The sequence below is a fragment of the Apiospora phragmitis genome (assembly GCF_038363925.1).
Source record: "Apiospora phragmitis strain CBS 135458 chromosome Unknown utg000014l:1.0-1827420.0:1.0-1829600.0, whole genome shotgun sequence".
NCBI lineage: Eukaryota > Fungi > Ascomycota > Sordariomycetes > Amphisphaeriales > Apiosporaceae > Apiospora > Apiospora phragmitis.
In genome coordinates, this window is record NW_027117414.1 from 524,237 (window position 1) to 547,966 (window position 23,730).

Genomic DNA, 23,730 nt, shown 5'->3' on the forward strand with positions numbered 1-23,730 from the left:
CACGACGCAGTATCCCTGCCACCATTAACCTAATCCACTTAAAGTAACCCCCCTCGTACAATAGTAAGGATCGGGCCGAGTTCAAGCCCTAGTGGCAAAAGGTAGAAGCCTATATCGAGACCTACGAGGAGAGCTTTAACTCTAATGCCCGACGTATTAATTAAGTTAGCTCCTTTTTAACGGTTAAAACTTAAACCTAGCACTAATAGCGGGTTAAATAAATAAAAGGCCTAAGTCTTATAAATAAATAAAACTAATACGTATAAGCTTTATGAGAATAATTTATAAACTTCTCCGAACGTTTTTATAATATAATAAAAATAAAAAACCTTAGATATAAAAATAATATTAATTAATATTTATTAAAACTTTTAAACTTTAATAATATAGTTTAATATTTTAAAACTATATTTTAATAATATATTATTAAAACTTTATTCGACGAAATTACCCGCCTCGTTTATTTTAAATAAAGAAGTCTTTTTATTATAAACGAAGATTTCTTATTTATTATATAAAAAGCCGGATTAATTTATAAAAATATAATAATTAATCTTAAGCTTTTTAAACTAAAAAAAGCATATTCGCTTTAATACTTAAACAGTCGAAAATAAATAAAAGTATAAATTAAAATAATCGCGCCGCCTTTAACTTAAATTTATCTTTAAAACGAAATAATTAGTTATAAAAAAATATAAGCGAAAATAAGTAAGCGTTTAATATTAAAGCGAAGAAATAAGCTAATATTAAAAAAGCTTTAATAAAAATTAATTAAAACGATATTAATAAACGTAAAGCCGATAAGGTTTAATGTTAATATTATAAACGCGATAATTATTATACTTTAAAATGCTTTACTTAAAAAAATATCGACGGAAACGAGCTTCTTATACTAGTTAAAACTTCACCCTTAAAAAAAAGGTATAAAAGAAAACCTTATAATTAAAAGGGCTAAAGTATAAGCGGTCTTAATATTTACGCCTTTACCTTTACTACTAGACTTTATAGAGGTTAAATCCGATTCGAATTTTTAACTAGCCTTCGCAATTCACCTAGCGAGATATTAAGGCCAACTAAAAATATCTCACTTATTAACGCTATAAAAAGAATAAGGAACGATACTAAGCTAGCCGTAATAAGAAAATTAAGCTTATAAAACCTCGATTAAAAAAACGCCGCATAATTATAATATATTTTAAAATTAAACTTAATTACGAAACTATTTTAAAAGTATTATTAAATACCGGAAATATAATTTTTATCTTATTACTTAACGTCGCGGTTTTTTATAAACTTTTACTCGTTACCCGACTCTTTTTTAAGCCTTTATACGCTTTTAACGATATTATTAATCTTAACGGAGGTAAATATTATATAAAAAACCTCGTAATTAAGTACATTAATTATTACTCCTCTTTAAGTTTTAAAATTATACCGCTCGAAAGAGATATAAAAGCGATCTTACCTCTATAATAATTTTAAGAACACGAGCTAATTAATTTTTAAAACTTAAATTAAAACTTAAGATTAATTTTAACTAAGTATTTCGAAAGCTATAATGAGCCTATAATATCCGTAGCCGATATTACGAACGTATTATTTATAATATTTAAAAAGTTTCGAAAATTTTTACTTATTATATTAAAAGCGGTAATTACTAAGCTACTCGATTATTAATTATAAGATTACGCCGTAAATTTAATAAAGAATAAATAACCCTTTTAAAGCCTTTTATATTTAATAACTATTTACGAGCTTAATATATTTAAACTATAAATCGAAAATATACTAGCTACGGGGAGAATACGACCTTTTAAAACACCCTACGGCGTATTAATAATATTCGTTAATAAGAAAGACTTAAAGGATTCGCTTAAACCGGTTATAAATTATTAAGGGCTAAACCGCGTAATAATCTCGATAAAACACCCGATACCCTTTATTTATAAATTATAAGCTAAGCTTTAAAGAGTAAAGTAGTTTATAAAAATCGATTTAAAAACGAGATTTTAACTTATCTAGATTAGGGAAAGTAACGAATAAAAAACAACGTTTCGATATAAGTACGACTTATTTAAATATACCGTTATACCCTTTAAAATAATTAACGCCTTATTTACTTTCTAAGTTATAATAAACTACCTTTTTTAAAACATATTAAATATAAGCGTCCTCGTATACTTTAATAATTTTTTAATCTATATAACTATAAAAAAAATATAATAAAATCGTAAAAAAAGTTTTATAAAAACTTATTAAACATTACTTAATTATATTATTAAAAAAATATAAATAATAAATAACCGAAATAAAGTTTTTAAGCTTTAATATTAATAAGGAAAATATCGTTATAATATAAAACAAGGTCGAACATATCCGGAGATAATAAGCTTTAAAATTTAAAAAAAAAGTTTTAATAGTTTATTAAGTTCGCGAACTTTTACCGCCGCTTTATTTATCGTTTCTTTATAATCGTTAAACTAATTACGGATATTTAAAATAGCGACCTTTAAAATTAAAAATAAATAAACGAGAAGTAAATAACTTTTAAAAAGTTTAAAGAACGATTCGTAATAGCTCCGGTTCTTACCTAGTTTAACCTAGCTAAGCTTATAAGCGTTAAAACCGACGCCTTGAACTTTATTATTAATAAAGTACTCTTATTAAAGAACTTAAACGAGAAATAGTATTTAATTATATTCTATTTATAAAAAATAATATTTATAGAGATAAATTACGAAATATATAATAAAGAATTATTTTTAATAATAGATTATTTTAATCGATAAAGATATTACATAAAAAGAGTTATATATAAAGTCGAGGTATTTATAGATTATTAAAACTTAATGTACTTTACTATAGTAAAAATACTTAACCGCTAGTAAGCTCGATAGTTTTAAAAGCTTTTATCTTATTAGTTTATTATTAATTACCGACTAGGAAAGTAAAATAAAAAGGCCGATATATTATCTAGATTACCTTAATACCGCCTTAAAAAAGGGGGGAATAAAGACTAGTTAATTACGATGGTTTTAAAGGAGTTATTTTTTTCGTTAAAATTCTTAAATAAAACTTTAATAGTTATTATCTTAATGTTTAACCGACTATATAGCATATTAATACTTAAATAAACGGACTAGTTTTTTAATTTAATTAAAGTAGAATTTTTAAACGATTTAAATTATTAAGCTTAATTTATTAACCTTAAAAAAGAACTAAAATAAATTAACGGTCTTTTTTATTAAAAAGGACGCTTTTAAATCCTACCTTTTTTATAAAATTAGGTACTTAAATTTAAATATAATATTAAAATAATAAGATATATAAATATTAATAAAACGTTAAAACTTATTACGTAAAATTTTTAATAATTAAGATTAGCGGATAAAATACGTAACTTTATTAATAAATACGTAAAGTGCTAACGAAATAAGCTATCTCGGTACGCCCATTTAAGACTTTTATAATTAATAAAGCTTTATTATAAATTATAATATACGATTATAATAAACTTTATTATAAACCTTTTTTTTAATAGATACGATTTAATTTAAGTTATAATAAACTTTTATATTAAGATAGGGTATTTTATTCTTTTTTAATAAAATAAAACAAAGGCTAATAATTTTATCCGTATTTCGTACGAGAACATTAGTGTTTATACGGCATACCCTTAAATATTATCTCGGATAAAAATTCCAGATTAATTACGTATATTTAAAAGGATTTCTTAAAACTAATAGGCGTAAAGTTAAGGATAAATATTACCTTTTATTTTTAAATCAATCAATAAATAAAAAGATTTAATTAAATATTAGAAATTTATTTCCGGGCTTTTATTAATTATAAGATATTTAATTAAAAAACTTATTTTTAATAACCGAGTTTATTTATAATAATTCTATTATCATACTTTTAAAAATAATACCTTTCTACGCGAACTACGGCTATTATTTAGCTGCTTATAATCCTTTTTTAAGCACCTTTTAAACCCCGGTAGTTATTTATATATATATTAAATAATATAGGTTTAAAAAACCGCCCGAAAGTAATTAAATAAGAGCCGAGAACGTATAAAAAAGTAGGTTAATAAATAATAAATTAAAGTACTCGTTTATACTAAAGATTAATTAATTATATTTAATATAAAAAGTATTAAAATTAAATAATTTATTAAAAAGCTAGATCGTAAGTTATTAAAATTATTTTAAGTTTTTAAAGTAATATTATTTACCGTTATTAAATTTAAATTTTTTAAAGCTTAAAGAATTTATAACTCTTTTTATATATAGTTTATAAAGTTATATTATATTAATAATTAAGAACTCTTTAACCTTAACGTACTTTATAAGCGAGCTACGTATATAAGCGAGCTATATACTTTTTATTATTAAGCTTTATAAGTTATAAATTAATTTAATTATAACGCTTAGAATTAATTAAATATATTAATAATTATTATTTTTAGAGGTTTTTATATTATTTTAATAAGTGCGCGTTTTATACCCGGGCTTTCTTATAACGAACGTTATTTAGGTTTTAAAGGAAACCTAGTAAGACGTACTAGGGTTTATGTTAATAATACGAGAGAGTATTTAAACGTGCGATAAAGTTCCGCCTTTATTAATATAGTATGTAATGGTTATAAGAAGGAAGGTAATTAAAGTGCGTAAATTTAAAAGAATTTATAATAGTTTTATTAAAGCTGTTTATTTTATTAATAAGTTAAGATTAATATTTAAATTAATTATTAAAGTAAAGATTGTTTATATAAAATATATAGAGAATATTTATCGTTATATATTTAATCCTTTTTTTATTAATTTACGCCGAATTATTAAGAGCATTATGATCTTAAAGTTCCGGGATTATTAAAAGCGTCGTGATCTTATAACTCCGGGATTATTAAGAGCGTTATAATTTTATAGCTCTTTATTTTATTAGTACGTAACTCTGTTTTATTTATCTAACTTATATTAATTATTTCTGCCCGTTTATTCCTGCCTGTTCATCTTGTGTTATTTTTCGAGTGCTATCTTAGGTTAGCCGTGTACGTTTATTATTATAATATCGGTTATTATAGTTAATATAGTAAACTTTTATTATTATAGGTAGGGTTATAAGCGTTAACCGGTGGGGTTAATAATTATTTATTAGTTTATAAACGCTTCGGGTTATTTTAATTCTATTTTAAAGGTGGGTACTAGCTGCGTTATCGGGTTAAATCGTAATATTATTCCTCTTTTTTTTATTACTTTATTCTTAAAGTAGTTAATTATTATAAATATTTATTATAATATATGTTTATTATAGTTTTAAGTCGTATTGAGAAATTTTTTATTAAAGATTACGACCGTTTTTTTATAGTTATATTTTTTTAATAATTATTTAATTAATATATTTTATTTATATTATTTTAAGAATAAAAAGTTGAATTATTATATTTTAAATTATTTTTCTCGTTATAAAGAGTATATAAGTCGCGGTCGTTTATATAACGGCTTTTTAATTATTTTATTTTTAAAGAAGGTTTTAAAGTAGTAGCGAAAGTTAAACGCGGACGAGGAGAACGCGAGCGAGAAGCTTTTATTACTTTATTTAAAGCTAATTAAGCTTTAGTTTTAACTTATCGAGGCGGTAGGTCGTTTATTATAAATTCGAAAGATCCGTCGAAAGGTGAAGGAAAAGGGCGCCGATTTATTTAATTATAATATAAAAGAGTTAAATAAGGAGAACGATATCCTTCCTATGCTAGATAGCTACGAGGGTTGTTTAGTTAGTAACCTTCGGAACCTGGGCGTCCTTACCGATGTGGACTAGTTTTCCCTAGGTCTGGCTGACTTTAAGGGCCTGGGTCTTTTAGTGCCTCTTATCGTTGCTTGAACTTTTAAAGTTTCTTCGCAGCGTTTATTAAGTGTTTTTTAAGTTTTTAAGTATTATTTTCTAATAGGTAACCCTTTTATTAAACGAGGTATTAAAAGTTTTATCTAAGTTTTCTTTTATTAATAATTTTTTTAATTTTATATTCGTATTAATTCGTTTCGATTTCTAGTTATATTTCGATTCTTATATTTTTAAAAGTTAATTTAAATAATAAAATATAGAATATTAAGTATATTCGTATTATTTTAAGTAGTAATAATTAGTAATTAATTCTTAAAATAACTTTTATAATTTTAAATAGTTTAATTTTTTTAAAGTCTAGTTTTTCGTTAAGTCGCCTAGTTTTAATATTTCGTTATAAGAGGTATACTTTTTTTTTAAGGTTAATCCTTTTAATCTAGTTTAGTTAATATATTTTTTTATTTATTATTAAAAAAAGATATGGTTTTATTATAACGTAATTTAAAGTTTTTTTAAATTTTTTTATTTATATAATCGCGATTAGTACTAGCTTTTTTTTAAGGGTTTCTTAATAATCTCCGGGTTATACCCGTAATTTATTTAAAATAATAATATACGTATAGTTTCGTTATTTATATTATTATAAACGAATTAAATTATAAGTAATAATTATATTTAATTATTTTATTCGTAATTAGTATAATAGCGTAGGTATTATTTTAAGGTCTAGTTTATCCGCTCGGTTTATTTATTTATTTAAAGGTGGTAAGCTATAGATAGTTTATATTTAATACCGAGTTATATTATAAGTAATTTTTAAAATTTAGCGGTGAACAGCTTGTTTTTATCGGAGATGATCGTTTCGGGCAGCCCATACTAGTTAACGATTATTCGAAGGAATATATAACCTAGGTTATTAATATTACTAAATTCTTTATATAATAAAAAATAGGTATATTTCGTGAGTTTACTTATAATTATTAAGATGCTATCGTAATTAATCTTAATTAAGGGTTTTTTTAATAAGGGTAGTTTAATTATAAAATTAAGCGCGATTATCTTTTATATTTTATTTAGCGGTAGAATTAATTATAGTTCTTTATATAATTAATATTAAGCGGCTTTAACTTTATTATATAGGTTATATTTATTAATTACTTTAGTTATAATTAGTTTAAAGTTTTCGTAATTAAACTACTTAGTAATTCGTTTTTAAGTTTTAAATACTTTTTAATATTTATATATAAAGTATTTATAAACATTTTTAATAAAGTTTTTATAATATTACTTAAAAATATAGATCTTATTTTAATAAAAGGTAAAGTTATTTCGGTTCTCGAGGTGATCTTTAGTATAGTCGGCGGGATTAAAGGTCCGGCTGAGTTATCGGAATTTAGTAGCTTAATTATCGTTATATTAAACGTGACTCGTAGCGTTTAGTTATTATAATAATACGAGGTTATTATCTTAGTTATAAGTTAAAATAATCCGCGTTTCGAGTAAGACTTTTTCTTAATAGTTTAGTTGTTAGTTTAATACGTTAACCCGGCCGTTTTTATTATTTTTTTAATAAATAATAGCAAGGTTAAATCTCGATAAGAATTTAAATTATTATATTTATTATTTATTTAACTTTTTAATAATAATAAACGTTATAAGGTTTTATAATCGATATAAACCTTTATTAGTTTTATTATTTTATTAAAATAATATCTTTATTTTTCGTAAGCTTTAGTAATAATTATTAATTCTTTATTATAGATTTAATAATTAAGTTCTAGTCCGTTAAGCTTTTTTAAAAAAAATGCGATAGGGTGCGACTTTTCGTTATTATCCCGTTAATTTAATTACCCTTTAATCGTATATTTCGATATATCGGTTTCGATTTTAAAAAGTTTAATAAGGTCTATTATTTAAAGTATTAGTTCGTTATAAATCCGCTCTTTAATATTATAAAAGGCTTCGGCTTTTTTATTTATTTATTAAAATAGTTTATCTTTTTTCGTTAGGTTTATTAAAGGTATTACTATTTTATTAAACCCGGGGATAAAAATCCGGTAATAATTAGTTAATTTTAAAAAGGATTTAACTTCTATAGCGTTTATAAGCGTGGGCTATTTTTTAATTACTAAATTTTTTAAAAGTTTTATTTAAATTTCGCTTAAAGATATTATATATTTTATAAAGGTGATAGATTATTAATAAAATTCGTTTTTTTAAGTTAATTAATAAATTAGTGTTTTATAACTTTTAAAATATTAGCTTTACGTGCTCTTAATATTACTTATTATTTTCGGAGTAAATTAAAATATTATCGAAATATATTATAATAAACTTATCGAGGTATTTATATAATACGTAATTAATTATTATTTAAAAACTAATTAATACGTTGATTAAGTTAAACGGTATAAAGTATCCTATAAGCGAATATCTTACACAAGCGAATGTCTCACTTTTATAAATTTCCTTATAGCCTTAACCTTTTTTTATATTCTTTTACGTCCGAAAATGCTATAACTTTAAAAAGAGAGTAATATAATTTTAATGTTTTAAGCGTATAAAAGGCTATATTAATTTATTACGTTTTATTAAAAACTTTATAATATAAACGAAATAGCTAACCTATATAACGCGAAATATTTACGAATTCTCGAAAGCTTTTAAATTTTAAAAAAGATGCGATTATTCGATATATTATTAATTTAAATACGCGATCGTTTCCTCCCCGGTTAAGTAATATAAAAGATATAGCGAATTAATTATTTAACTTACGCGACGCGAGACGCGTCGGCGTTAATTAGGCCTTTAATTTCGTACGATAATAACTAGACCTCCGGACGCGTTTTAACCGAAGAATCGATTATTAAAATTTTTTTTATAAAGATCCCGACGCGTATCGCGCATGGTTTACCCTCGTACGGAATATAATTTATAAATATAGGATCTAAAAAAAGGATATTTATAACTTCGATAAGACCGGCTTTTTTATAAGCTAAATCTCGTTCGAAATAGTCGTAACCACTTCCGATTAACGCGGAAGGCCTAGGGTAATATAGTAAGGGAACCGGGAATAGGTTACAGTTATTTAGGGCGTCGGATTACACGGTTACGCTATCCTTCCGTATATTATCTTTATTAAAAAAACGCACCTCTCTTCTTAATACGAAAATAACTTATTATCGAAAGACTAAGTGATCGTAATTATTAAAAATAGCTAGATTATAAATAAAAGAAGTAAAGATTAGATTTAATACTTTAATTAATATATTAGGTTTTATACGAAAGGTCGTTATCGCCTCTTAATCCTAGACGGCTACAAAAGCTACTATTCAATAGCTTTCGAACTTTATTATAAAAAGAACTCGATTATTATACTTTATATACCTTCTTATCTATTATATAAACTCTAACCTTTTAATATTAATTATTTTTATATATTAAAAAAGGTATACGAGAAAGAAATTAAATATTTTATACGGGCGTATATTATTTATATCTTAAAAGAGGACTTTCTATTAACGTTTTTAAAAGCGTTTTAAACAATTTTTACCGTTTTAAATATATAAAAAAGCTTTTAAAAAATAAGACTCGTTTTATATAATCCGGAATATATTATTTTATAATTAAATATAAAGCTATATATTTTAATACTTCCGGGGATATTTTTTAACTTATTTATTCCTTAAAAATTAAAAACTTTAAATAACCCGATTAAAACTTAATCTTAAACCGAATACGTTCGAAACCGTATTATATAATATTAAAATAGTTTTTTTATATTTATTTTAATTAGTTTTAATTAAATTGTAAAGGTTATAACGTATATTATATACCGAGTTACTCTTTTAAAAAGTAAGAACGCGATATTTTAAAAGGTAAATAAAATATTTAGCCGGCGCCGTTATACGAAAAAAAACGGCTATAAAATAGAGGATTACTTTATATATAAGTTAGAAAAGACTTATAATTTTAAAAGGATATTAATAAATAGTTATAAAACGAATCGCGTCGGAAGAGTAGTCGTACGAGGACGTTTAGGATACGCTTATAACGCTATAAAATCTGCGGAGAGCCTAGGTATAATACGCGTACTTATTAGAATAATATAGAAGTATCTAGAGATAAGAATTCCGATTAATTTTAATATATTAAATACGTTATAATAAAATTAACTTATATTTTATTAAAAGGGGTGTAAAAGAATAGGATATTCGCTTATATAGGACATTCGCTTGTGGGATACGTTAGCTTAATATTTAAAATATTCGTATTTAGTTCGGAACACGGTTTTCTACTTTTTTCCCTTTTTAATCCGGATTAGGTTATATACGTTAAGAAGGTTAAGTATTATAAAGATTTTAATATATAATAGCTTATTTTATAAATCGCCGATTAAGAATAAGGGGTACCGGTTTTTAATAATGATTTTATTAAGCTTTTAGTAATTAATATATATGTGTTATTTAAGTTTCTCGTTTTTGCTTTTCTTCGGGACGAAAAGGATGGGGAAGCCTGTTAGCGATATAAATAAGCGTATAACTCCTTTTTCGAGGTTCTCCGTAATATATTCCTTTAAGGTTTCTTTATATTCTCGATTTAATTTATAAATTAATATAAAAAGAGGCTCTTTTTTTTTCTTCTAACGGTATCTCGTAATCCTACCGTGTATAAAGCGGTAAGCCTATTTTTAATTTCTTATTAAAAAAAGTTTCGAATTATCGATACTTTTTTAATCTAATTATTATAATATTCAACTTAAGCTTTTTAATAATAATATATATTTTAAAAATTTTAAGTTTATAGAAGAGTTACTTTTTAAACCGTTACTTATTAATTAAACCTCTTTTTTATATATTTTATTAAAGTTAGCTTATTTTTTAATTAATTTTAAAATTATTTACTCGTAATTAAGGTATTTTTAAAATTATATTATATTTTACAATGTTCGTAATATTATACGTAATTCGTTTATATCGTTTTCTAATATTAATCGAAAAGTTCGTAACTTCTTTCCGTACTTTTTTATTATTATAGGTTATAAGTTCTTTATTAACTGTTTTAAATCGATATAGGGCGTTTTTTTTCTTATTATTCGAATTTAAGGTAATTAACGATTTATAATAGAATATAGTTTTTTTATGTTTCGCTATCGAATAGCGCTTTAATATAAACTCTTTTTACGCTTATTATTAATATAATATACTCGTAAATAGCTCGATTATTTATTATTTAAAATAAGACTTGTTTTAGTCCGCTTATTATCGTCTTTTTATAATAAGCGGCGTTTATTTCTTAAGCGCTGTTTTTATAAGTAATTAACGATTTTTTACGATTAATCGTTATATCGTTATTATTATTCCTTTTATTTTTTATAAGGCGTTTTTTAGTATTTTAGCGGAGGTGTTTTTATGCTCTTCCTTATGTAAAATATTATCTTTAATGCTTAAGATTTAAGTTTTTTAAGTAATTCGAAAGTTTATTAAGTTTATTATAATTTATAAACGCTTTATAAGTTTTTTAATATATTAAAGTTTTTTTTCTATTAAATATATACCTATACGTTTTAAAAGTATTAAGCGCTTTTTTTTAAACGTTTATAAGTTCGCGATTTTTCTTAAGCGTACTTAAGGTATTAATTTTCGAGATACTCTTTTTAATCTCGTCTTTTTAAGTAGTATTATTATAATTATCGTAAGTCTTTTTATATTAATAAGTACGCGCGTTATTCGCTAAGGATTAACGTCTAGATTTTTTTAATAATATAATTAAGGTATATTTATATAATAGGTCGCTTACCGATCTTTCGGGGAAACTATTTATACTCGAGTTTTTTCGTAAAGTATTTTATATAAGCGTTATATACGTATAAGATTTATAAGAATATAAAATACTTTTTATACGTAGGAAAAATTCGGATATTGTTTTTTATTATATAATTACCGTGAACTTTTTAATTAAACCTAGCCGTAATAAGTATTTAACGTAGGTGTTTTAAGTCGAGGTAAAGAATGCTAGGGATAGCTAATTATTCGTTAATTTTTAAGTTTCTAAATTTAGTGATCTCGTTTATTAATATACCGATTAGACGCCCGTGGTTTATTAGTTATTTTAACCGGTTTATAATATCGCTTAGCGAGTTATTATTTTTATTATATAAAAGGTGTTGTTTCTTTTATATTATTACGACGCTCCGGCTATAGTTTTCCTTTTTTTTAAAGGCTTTAAGGAATTATCCGGTACTTTCTTTATTTATTAAATAAGAGGTGTACTTATTATCGTAATAAGTTATTTAAAATAGGCTGCCGTATTTAATAATAGCGTTATTATTTTTAATAACTATTATAAAAGTATTTTTTACCTTAGTAGCGTTAATATATTATTATTTTAACATTTTTTAAAAGTTTTTTTTAATGTTCGATATTTTTAAGCGTAATATCGTTATTTTTAAATAATAAGTAATATACTATTTTTTATTATATTTAATAATATCGAAATCTATAGGTTTATTATAATAATTATACGCCGTATTATTCTTTAACGGTATATTATTATAATATCGTGGTCGCCTTATATTAGCTTAGATCCGACCGGTTTATTATTATTACTCACCTTATTTCTAGCGGCGGCGTTTATATATATAAGTATCGATTTTAATAATAAGCTCTATATATAAAAGGAAATTATTAAGGGTATTAAGCCGGCTAAGTTTATTTTTAACGTTTTATTTTTATTTTTAATAATATACTATAATTTTCGTAACTTTCGTATAGTTTAGTTAAGTTATACTACGTGGGAACTCGGCGGTGTAAAAAGCGGTTAATCTTTTTTATTTAAAAGTTTTTAATTCTCTTTTTATCATCGCTTTTCGTCGGGGTTTTAAAAAATTAAGTTAAGAGCTTATTTAAAGTTATCGTAATTTTTAAAAATTCGTTATATTTTTACGCGGTATAGCTTAACCTACTAATTACTTTTTATAAGTTCGTTTAAATAAGGCTTAAATTAAGCGAGTACTTTATTTTTAAAGAATAAGGCGGCGTAAACGACTCGTTAAATAGTATTTTAGAATATTTTTTCGTAAAATTATTAATAAGCTTTAACTTAAATAAAGAACCCGCGGAGGTTCTCGTTTATTTATTAAAAGCCGCTAGGGTATTAATTTTTATTCTTTTTTTAAGAGTAATAAAGGTTTAGATAATATTGGCGGCGGTACGAAGGAGGCGTACTTCTTTATATAGCTCGTCGATATCTAGTATCTATTTTAAGGTATCTTTAATTAAGAGTTTATTATGCTTTTTTCGAGTTTAGCGTAATAATATTAGTAATTAGCGCTTTTCTATTTAAGTTTTAAAAAAACTTAATAAAACGTATTAAGGTTTATATTAATAATATAAAAAAGTATTTAAACTTATAATAAAGGTCCGCTTTTATTAATATAATATATAATAATTATAAAAATAAAAGTAGTTAAAGTATATAAATTTAAAAGAATTTATAATAGTTTTATTAAAGCTATTTATTATTATATATTTAATCTTTTTTTTATTAATTTACGCCGGATTACTAAGAGCGTTATAATTTTATTACTCTAAGATTATTAAAAACGTCGCGATCTTATAGCTTCGAAATTATTAAAAACATTATAATCTTATAGCTCTTTATTTTATTAATACGTAACTTCGTTTTATTTATTTAATTTATATTAGTTATTTCTACTCGTTTATTCCTGCCTATTTATCTTATGCTATCCTTCGGGTATTATCTTAGGTTAGCCGTATTCGTTTATTATTATAGTGTCGGTTATCGTGGTTAATATAGTGGATTCTTGCTGTCGTAAATGAGGTTATAAGCGCTAACCGGCGGGGTTAATAATTATTTATTAGTTCGTAGGCGCTTCGGGTCATCTTAGTTCCGTCTCGAGGGTGGGTACTAGCTACGTCTTCGGGTCAGGTCGTAATATTTCCGTAGATTTTATAGCGTTATAGGCGTGTATTAAAGGTCCTCGTATAATTACTCCTCCGACGCGATTCGTTTTATAATTATTTATTAACGTTTTTTAAAACTATAGGTCTTTTTTAGCTTATATATAAAGTGATCTTTTATCTTGTAGCCGTTTTTTTTATACGGCGGCGCCGGCTAAGTATTTTATTTACCTTTTAAAGTCTCGCGTTTTTACTTTTTAAAAAAGTAACTCGGTATATAACCTACGTTATAGCTTTTACGATCTAATTAAAATTAATTAAAATAAATATTTAAGAATTATTTTAATATTATACGATACGGTTTTAAACGTATTTGGTTTAAGATTAAGTTTTAATTAAATTATTTAAAGTTTTTAATTTTTAAGAGATAAATAAGTTAAAAAATGTCCCTAGAAGTATTAAAATGCGTAGCTTTATACTTAATTATGAAATAATATATTCCGGATTATATAAAACGAGTCTTACTTTTTAAAAGCTTTTTTATATATTTAAAACGGTAAAAATCGCTTAGAACGTTTTTAAAAACGTTAATAAGAAGTCTTCTTTAAAAATATAAGTAATATACGCTTATATAAGATTTTTAATTTCTTTTTTATACGTTTTTTTAATATATAAAAATAGCTAATATTAAAAAATTAAAGTTTATATAATAAATAAAAAAGTATATAAAATATAATAATCGAGTTCTTTTTATAATAAAGCTCGAAAGCTATCGAGTAGTAGCTTTCGTAACCGTTTAAGACTAAAAGGCGATAATAATCCTTCGTATAAAACCTAATATATTAATTAAAGTGTCGAATCTAGTCCTCGCCTTTTTTATTCGTAGTTTAGTTATTTTTAATAATTACGATTACTTAATTCTTCGGTAATAGGCTATTTTTATATTAAAAAAAGAGGTACGTTTTTTTAGTAAAAATAATATACGGAGGGATGGCGTAATTATTTAATTTAACGCTTTAAATAATTATAACTTATACTCGGTTTTTTTATTATATTACCTTAAGCTTTTCGTGTTAATTAAAAGTGGTTACGATTTTTTAAATAAGATTTAATTTATAAAAAACCCGGTTTAATTAAACTTATATATATCCTCTTTTTATATCTTATATTTATTAATTATATTTTATATAAAAATAAATTACGCGTAATACGCGTTAAAATCTTTATAAAAGACTTTTTAATAATCGATTCTTCGGTTAAAACGCGTCCGGAGGTCTAATTATTATCATATAAAGTTAAAAGCTTAATTAATACCGACGCGTCTTATATCGCGTAAGCTAAGTAATTAATTCGTTATATCTTCTATACTATTTAATCGAGGAAAAAACGATCGCTTATTTAAATTAATAATATATCGAATAATTAATTCCTCTTTAAAATTAAAAAGCTTTTAAAAGTTTATAGAGACTTTAAACCGTGATCGAATTCCGCGTCGTTAGTTATATAATATCGACTTTAAGATATAATATATTACTATAGTTTTTTATATACTAAATTTCGAGTTATTTTAAAACGCTTAAAGTGTTAAATTAAACCTTTTTTTCTTTATTTTTTAATTCTATACTTATTAAAGGAGAAAAGTTAATATAAAATTAATTATAAGAAAATTAATTAAAAGTGCGTAGCTTACTTATATGCGTAGCTCGCTTATAAGGTATATTATTTTTATAAAAAAAGAAAAAGTCTTTATAAAAACTTAAAAACGCGTGAAGTATTTAATTAAATAAAAAAGATAGCTTATTAAAAAATACTAGACTTAAAAACTTTACGATTACTTTTTAAGAAACGGTATAAAAGAGGACCTCGCAAACTTTCGTTAACACTATCTTAATAAACCCCACAATAAACAAGTTACCACCTAAATACCTCGAGGCGAGGTATAAAAAAAGGGGAGCTAGTATTATACGCATGTTAACAAAGGCATGCATACTGGTCTAATAAATAACGGCATTCCTAAAGGATATGGCGGCCAAGGGATAAAGGGATGTCTAGAGGATGCTAGACTAGGTATATATAAACCTGACGAATCACCCTCCTAAAAGGAAAGGAAGGACAGAAGACCAGAGCCCCTAGAAGTGCCATAGTTAATTATTAGCTGAATCAGAACCAAGCCCTTACTGCCCTTGTCACAATGGCCCAGCCGTGGTATGGGAAATATCGAACCCTCTCAAGACTCTGCGCATCCTCGTACGCAAGGATAATGCTACTGTTATCCTCGCTTGTGGTATCCTATACGTCGTATACACGTTTGTAAATGCGTCCCTTTCTGTGCTGTTCATCGACATTTATGGGCTGAATCAATGGCAAACCGGTTTGATATACTTACCGTTTGGCCTAGGCGGGACAATATCGACATTCTTCTCTGGCACCTTACTAGATAATGCTTACCGGAAGGCGATGACTCGGCGTGTGCTTCCCACCGACAAAGTTTCTGGGGACGATTTGGACAGTTTCCCCATCGAAAAAGCACGGCTTGGTGTCATCTGGGCGCCCATGATTCTTACCACGATGTCTGTGGTGGCCTTCGGTTGGGTGTTACAACTTCGCAAGGTCAGTGCACCGTCAAGGCCCCCTATCACCATGCCTATATACGCGCCTTAGAACATTGCAATCCCCCTCGCTCTGCAGTTTATTGCTGGTTTGTGCATGCAACTAAACTTCAGTGTGAGTCTTGTCGACCGGCTATTATACCAGTCTTCAAACAGCACTGATCGGGTACCAGATATACAACACACTACTCGTGGATAAGAATCACCGGACACCAGCAGCTGCACAAGCTTCGAGTAACATAGTGAGGTGCACACTTGCGGCAATCGTCATTGCTTTTATGGGGTACACGTTAGATGCTATGGGTATTGGCTGGACTTTCACTTTTCTTGGGGGTAAGCCAGCTGACGGTGCTACGGTCACCCCATGTAACGGCGACCCCTAAATTTAGATAGCCCCTGATAGCACCATATATAAATCAGTATATAAACCAGTCAGCTTTTGATTTATAGTTAATTAAATAATACCATCGTCTTCCTTTTTTTTCTCTTTTTAATAGGCCGTAAATTTAACGAGTTAGCACTATAATGCGCGATTTAAAATGTTATAAATAGCTCGTTAATAAAATAAGCCGCTGAAAAGCATAATATCCTTAGAACAATTCTAAGGGCTTAGATTTACGGCCGCAAGACTATAAAATATCGGAATAAGTCCTTTTAAGCCTTAATAATAGCGGAAGAATTTTAGATCGTAATTTAATACCTTGCGTAGTATAATTTAAGCTGCTTATTAGCGTACGTTATTTTTTAAATATTTATTTAATAAATTTTTTAAGTTAACGGGATTAATATAATAGTCGGTAAATATTAAGTTAAAAAATTTATTACTCGCTATTCATCTATCGGTATTATTTTTTCTAAAAGGATAAATTTCTTAAAGCTTAACGTAACTTTTATTAAAAAAATTATCGAGTTTTTTAAGCGGCTTAATAATCCTATTTTAAAATTGATCCTTCCGGAGTTTCGGTTTAATGTTAACGAGATCGGTAACCAGCTCGGCTGTAGAACGAATATAATAATTATTAAACTTATTAGAATAAAGAGAATACTAATTGCAAACTCCTTTAATCGAGAATAGGCTTCTGCGGTCGAATATAATAACGTTTTAAGCCGAGCCTTACCTCCTCTTATTATATTTAAGGGTTAATAGGTCCAGTAGTAATAGTTTTTAAAGGAGGAGGACTCGCTAACGGATACTATAGAGGATTAAGTCTTTACGGCATCCCTTAAAAGTTGGACCAATAAGGAGCTGGCCCTAATATAGTTAAATAAGGTCTTTATCCCTTATATAAAGCTTAAAAACAAGAACTAGTGGTAGCTTATCATCCTGGATAGCCACGCTAGCCACGTAAACGAGGACTTTATTATAACGTGCTTAAAATATAAGATATAACTTTTTTTCTTTCCGGCACACTCGTTACACTTATTATAACCCCTAGATCTTAATCCTTTTAATATACTAAAAAATACTTATTATTAAAAAGTAACCCTATACTATATAGGGCTTAATAATATAAATATAAATGAAAAGGACTTCCTTTAATATTACGAGCTAGCTAGAAGGTTTACCTTTTAGCCGTATATAATAGCTGGCGGCTAAGCCGTAACTAGTATATTCCCTCGCGATATTAATAAGCCCTTTAATAGCTAGAACCGGAGGATAGAAGACTAGGTAGAGGCAGGACTATCTAAGCCTCCTCTTAACGTTTTTAATAAATAATTCTCCTTTATAGCGTTACTAATATTTATAATTAACCGCTAAATTAAAAAGTTAACGGATACGCTTAATAGTAATAATATTATTTTCGATAGCGCGACGCGCCGGGTTTTATTTCGAAAGCTTTAAAAAAGTCTAAATACTTTAAACGGCTAGATCGGTTAATTAGAACACGAGAAGTTACTTTTAAAAGGTAATTTAAAGAAAAAAGAGGTAAAAAAAAAGAGTAATATTTAACCTTAATTAAAAGTTTACGCGTATACGAGATATTATAGTAGTTAAGAGGGAGATAAATAGTATTATACCGGAACCCTAGACTATTACTCCTCTATCGTCGGCGCCGGAAGCCGTTATAATTAAATCTAACTCTAAATCTAAGATTAAAAGTATTATAGAAGCGTTTCGAGATTAAAACGATGTTTTTAGGATTTTGTATTAATTTTTAATTAAATTATTCGTATTATTATTATGTAGTATTGTTATTAGTTTTTGGGGTCGCCGTTGCATGGGGTGACCATAGCACTGTCAGCTGGCTTATGTGCGGCGTTGCTACTGGTTTATTGTTGCTTGATTACCATGTGGGAACAGCATGGCGTCAATAGAGCTTAAATAGGACGGAATAAGTCACTATATGCTTTGCTGCTTACTCAGTATAGAGGCTCCAACTACTAGCATAGCTAGTGAAATATTTATTCGCTGGGAGACTTATTAGTTTGTACCCCGGGTCAATAGGGGGTTGTGAAGTCTAAACCCTTATTGGGCTAAGCCAATGCCAAAAATCGCCTTGAAAATTTTAAACACCTATACATGTAGCTTATTGCAACATCGATTCTGTCTTATTCCCTCCCGGGTTTAATATAATTACTAGTTCCCCTTTCCCTCATCGCTTCGATATATTTCATCCCAGCCACGGGACAAACATGAAAGGTACATCATGAAAACTGCTCTTTGGAATGGGGATGTGAGTGGTCAAGAAAGGCACAAGTAGCTACATCTGCAAGGGCATTGGTGTGGTAATTATTGATTAATACAAAAGAAGTCCAGAGCTAGTTCAAATCATGAGCCGTACTATCCGGCCAAAAGTGGCCTAATAAAGACTCCAGTGGCTTGGTGACATGGTCATACACGGTCCTCACACAGTCTGCATTGTTGAGATCCATGGTCATGACCCCAAAGTTCCCCCTGATACATCGATGGGTAATCTCATGCAGCATGACACCTGCTTCATCCCTCGTCTTCTTTTGCCACTCCAGCGCTGCCGTAAGCGAAGTGAACTCTTTCTCGCGGCCTTGTGCGTCGCAGTGATCCTTCCAAAAGGGTCGCGACTCGATAGTTTGCCCAAACCACAGTTCCATTATCATGATGCCTATAGCCAAAAGTGCTTTGGAATGGTCAACCTCCTGCTGCTCACTATAAGCTGCTTTTTTTCTGCCCGTGTTGCTCTCGTAGGGTATTCGCGCCGTGGCACCGTACGAAAGGATTATCCACCATGATCTCACCATTGCTGCGTTGAAAGAAGTAGACGTTCATGCCACGGAAAAAGCCCGGTAACCACGGAGTCGAGGATAGCTCAAGCATGGCGTAGGTAAGTGTTAATGCCACAGCCATCCTCCTGCGACGTGGCAGTTGAGGGCTTGTGTATGCCATCTCAGACAATGGTTTCTTCTGGTGACGCTGTAGGCCTCCCTCAAGCAGTTCATCGAGGCGTACCACACCACTTATATCGGCAGATGTAAATGACAGAGAGGAATTTGGATTCAATGCATGCAAGGTTCCACTTTCATCTTCCAGATATCCTAGCATGGTATCTTCTCTGTGCATATGAATGGCGCCACACAAGTTATTGATCCTTCCAGGAATATCAGGCTCCGTTAGCACTGTTGAGGTCGTTTCTTGATCACTGGAAGTTACTTGTGCAGAGAGTGTTGTACCCGTCGATGCGTCTGTTGAAATTGAGAGTAGTTTGAGGCCAGGCTTGAAGAATGAACGGAGAGGGCACGGCTGTCGCGCAAAGGACCTTGATAAGCCTCAGAGGTGAATTGGTGCGCGTTCGCCTTTTGGATACTGAGGATACTGGAAGCATCAAATGCCTGCCAGGCATCGTCCTCACTTAATGGCTCCAGGTGCTTCTGCCAATGACGATGGCGAAGAGGAAACGACACCTTCAACATGCGTGAGACATCGGATTCCGGGGTCGTGCGTTTTGGTTGTTTCGACATAACCAATTTGAAGGTATGCGATTCGCGACATCCATTTAGCCAACCTCTAGTTATGGCGTCGTGAAGGCTCGATGCTTGGGATCGGACCCTGTTGACGGCATGATGTGTCGCAGAAGTGCGTGACTGCCGTCCCGGTGCCAGTGCCTCGGCTTCTCCAAGGAGCTTCCCGATGCGGTCAATCTGCCACCCGAGGTTCGACACTTCGGCAACCCATTTCTTCTTGTGGAGGACGAATTGTAGCTTCCGCAATCTCTTCTGAAAATGTAGTCCCTTGGTGCCTGGATTCTGACCATTGTCGTCCTTATTACCCACGTGTTAGTTGTAACAGGAGCCCCAGAAACAATGAGCAATATGAATTTACCGGAATTTCGCAGGCTCCAATTTTCTGCGCCATTGTGGTAAGACTTTCATGGATAGACCTGAGTGATGCCTGGTAGTTTTGATACTCGCCCATACCAGATAGCTTATGTTGCAACCTCTCAGCAAGTACTGGGCTCTTCCACAGGTCGCCGTCGAAGTTGGTCATCATCCGGTTCAGCTCGAATTCGGATTCGGTGAAAGACCGGAGAACACCTTCAACATGTTGTCGAAACATAATATTTTCTCGATTCAGGTCATTGACGAGCTGCGTAAAATCTCGCCGGAAACGGACCCAATCTCTTAATCCTTGGTAGCCACTCTCGTAGTGCTCAAGGAGGCTAATGACAAGAGGGAATACAGCCAGCGACAAACCGACCAGCTCTATTCCAGACATGTTTGATCGGCGACAATGGCCGAGACACAAACATCCAAAAAGGATATGAAGCTCGGATAGTATCAGCGTAATATCGGATTGAGTAAACAGTTACATAGTACGGAAACCAGTGAAAAGAGATTGCCAACTCAGACAACATGACGATGGAGTTGGGGGATTCGCGACTCATGGAGCTTACCTGGACAACCAACACAGAACTGGTAGACGAGGCTGGCTCGTACAACTGCCGGATTCAGTGAGGCCCTCGACACCATCCCGACGAAAATAGCAGTAAGCCGCCCGATGCCATGTCACCATAGAATGGTCAAAATCCTGGAGCGTTACGCCCGGGTATGGTTGGCCGCATAAGCTGCGCTACAAAAATACATGGCGATACATCTGAGCAGCGAGCGGGGGAGGCGGCCGGTTGCGGCCATAAAGGAGCAGTTCCAGGACGTTGACGTTTGGATCCCCCCCCCCCAAAACCCGCATGGCATTTTGCAAACACATTTATTGTCAAAATTCACCATATGAGGAAGACGAGCAACTTTTGACAGCTTGAGGATGAACTCCGCTCTTGGGCCTATGACCAAGGAGGCCCTCAAGACGCGACGTATCTTCCAAGGCCTCTGCCACGCCGCCAAGGAGCGTTCCTTCGACCAAAGTGTACCTGCAGGTGTTCGTGCGGATTCTAAGTGCCTCAAAGACTGCCTGGACAGGTTTCAGATTTGGGCAGGAAGTTTGGGCGTGTTCCAAAAGGGGGGATCCTCTCTCGATGCTAGACTGGCGAACCACAATATAGTTAGGGAAATACTCAGACTCCTCCGACAACTGGAGACATTCGCGAATGACTGTGAGCTGCTAGCTGCTACCCAGAGTGTGATTGGAACTCGAATTGACTTGTGTATCTGACCAATTCACAGTGAAGGCAATCATCCACGGCGACCAAGAGCAGCAAACATGGACTAGGGACGCTCTTAAGCAAATCATCGACGACTCTGGCTCTGGAGACTGGAGTGATGATGGCTCCGACATTCTACTCACACCAGATGAGGATGATGTCGATGGTTCTACTGAGAACCCTGATTTTGTTTTCTCCGAATCCAATAATCTTCATCATCTCATAAACGAGTCCGTCACGAGCTTGCTACGGCTTTCCATTCAAGTGCACAAAGCCTCTAGGAGGGCCAAGTTTTCCCAATCATCGTTGAGCAAGATGTATTCTATCACGCCCGATGTTAACCACGTCTGTGATTTCTACCCTTTTGCAGCAACGAACCATGTGCTAGTGGAAAGACTGGGCAAAGCCAATGCGCAAAGGAGACAGTGGCTTTGGTATCGACGGCGACATCGAGAGAAACTCTCCGTGGATGCATCGACACAGCGACAGAAGCAAGTTGATTTGTTTTCCACATTGGAGCGGACCAACGCCAGCTCCATTGCCTTATTCTCTGATACAAACGACGATACTACCGAGTCAGTGCTGAGTGGGACCAAAGCCTCTACGTTCAGGACACCTATTGCCAGCACCCAGGCGCCTTCAGAAGTCCCGGATACCATATTCGGGCTGTCTTCTTTGGCTACGGCGAATGAAATATTGTTAATCCCAAAGGTACCTAGCAATTTCACCCTCGGTGTTCCGTTCTTGTGCCCATATTGCCGTGATGTGGTGGAGATAGCTGGTCCAAGTGCATGGCAGTAAGTAAACCACACTCCAGTACCTACGAGCCGAATTTGCTAAACTCTACTCAGACGACATGTTCATACGGAACTTTCTTCATACACATGCCTATTTGATGGCTGCGACGAGATGTTCTTTGAGTCCAGAACGAAGTGGTGGGCTCACGAGATGGAGTCGCACAGAACCCAATGGTCCTGTTTCATCTGCAACTTACAGCTACCAGGCAAAATTGCTGCGGGAACGCACCTTGGGGAAGCTCATTCAAATGAAGTTCCGACAGACCAGGTACCAAATCTTGTGCAAAGGTGTGGGAAACCTGTCAAACACATCAACGCTGCCGACTGTCCTTTGTGCGACTACGACAGCATCCTTCGCCACAGAGGCTACGCCGAGGACGTTATATCCCATCTGCCAACTGAAAAGTTTAGTAGGCATCTAGGTCGGCATTTGGAACAGTTGGCACTCTTCCTCCTCCCCAATGACGATTTGATCGAGGAGGAAGATGTGACTTCTGATCACGGCCGCGACGATGGTAATGAAGACTCGGACGCGGGAGGAACTCGGAGCAAGCATGCAACTTCCACCCGAAGCTGATCTGCTTCAGAAGCTCTCAGACATAATAGCCGAAGAAAATGAGGATTCCAGTGGCTCTTCTGAAGCTCCTGACCTAGCAATGCGTTGGCAACCTCCTCAGGACTTTACTCCACCCCAGGGAGACTTCGATACCGAAGACACCGACCTACTTCCCCTTCGCCAAGAGCCCATATATGGTGGTGATCTCTTTACACCCGGCTGGGCGAGGGGGATTGGTAGAGACAAAGAAGGTTACTGCGCACGGTGTCCAGTCTTTCACTGGGTCAACATGGTGGATGGAAGCTACCGGTTCCATCTCACCTACTTCCATGGTGTACCAAACTCTGGGGTGCCGCTTCCTCGCCCAACAGAGATCAGACCTGTCGTAGACAAAGTCGGCGCTTGGGAAGGATTCTGTGGATCTTGTAATAG

General features: G+C 30.9%; 2 protein-coding genes across 2 annotated transcripts; one reads left to right on the forward strand and one right to left on the reverse strand.

The window, feature by feature from the left end:
- Positions 1–16,025: 16,025 nt before the first annotated feature.
- On the forward strand, positions 16,026–16,761 carry PG994_014798 (major facilitator superfamily transporter; the record flags this gene model as incomplete). Its single annotated transcript, XM_066866207.1, has 3 exons — positions 16,026–16,379; positions 16,431–16,493; positions 16,552–16,761. Coding segments are annotated over 3 exons (627 nt in total), but the record flags the coding sequence as incomplete, so codon positions are not given.
- A 2,377-nt stretch (positions 16,762–19,138) lies between these two features.
- Positions 19,139–21,065, reverse strand: PG994_014799 (uncharacterized protein; the record flags this gene model as incomplete). The annotated part of the gene is made up of 4 exons (XM_066866208.1): positions 19,139–19,502; positions 19,561–20,035; positions 20,110–20,611; positions 20,673–21,065. 4 exons carry the CDS (start codon positions 21,063–21,065, stop codon positions 19,139–19,141), a joined length of 1,734 nt encoding a protein of 577 aa, XP_066707884.1.
- Positions 21,066–23,730: the final 2,665 nt, after the last annotated feature.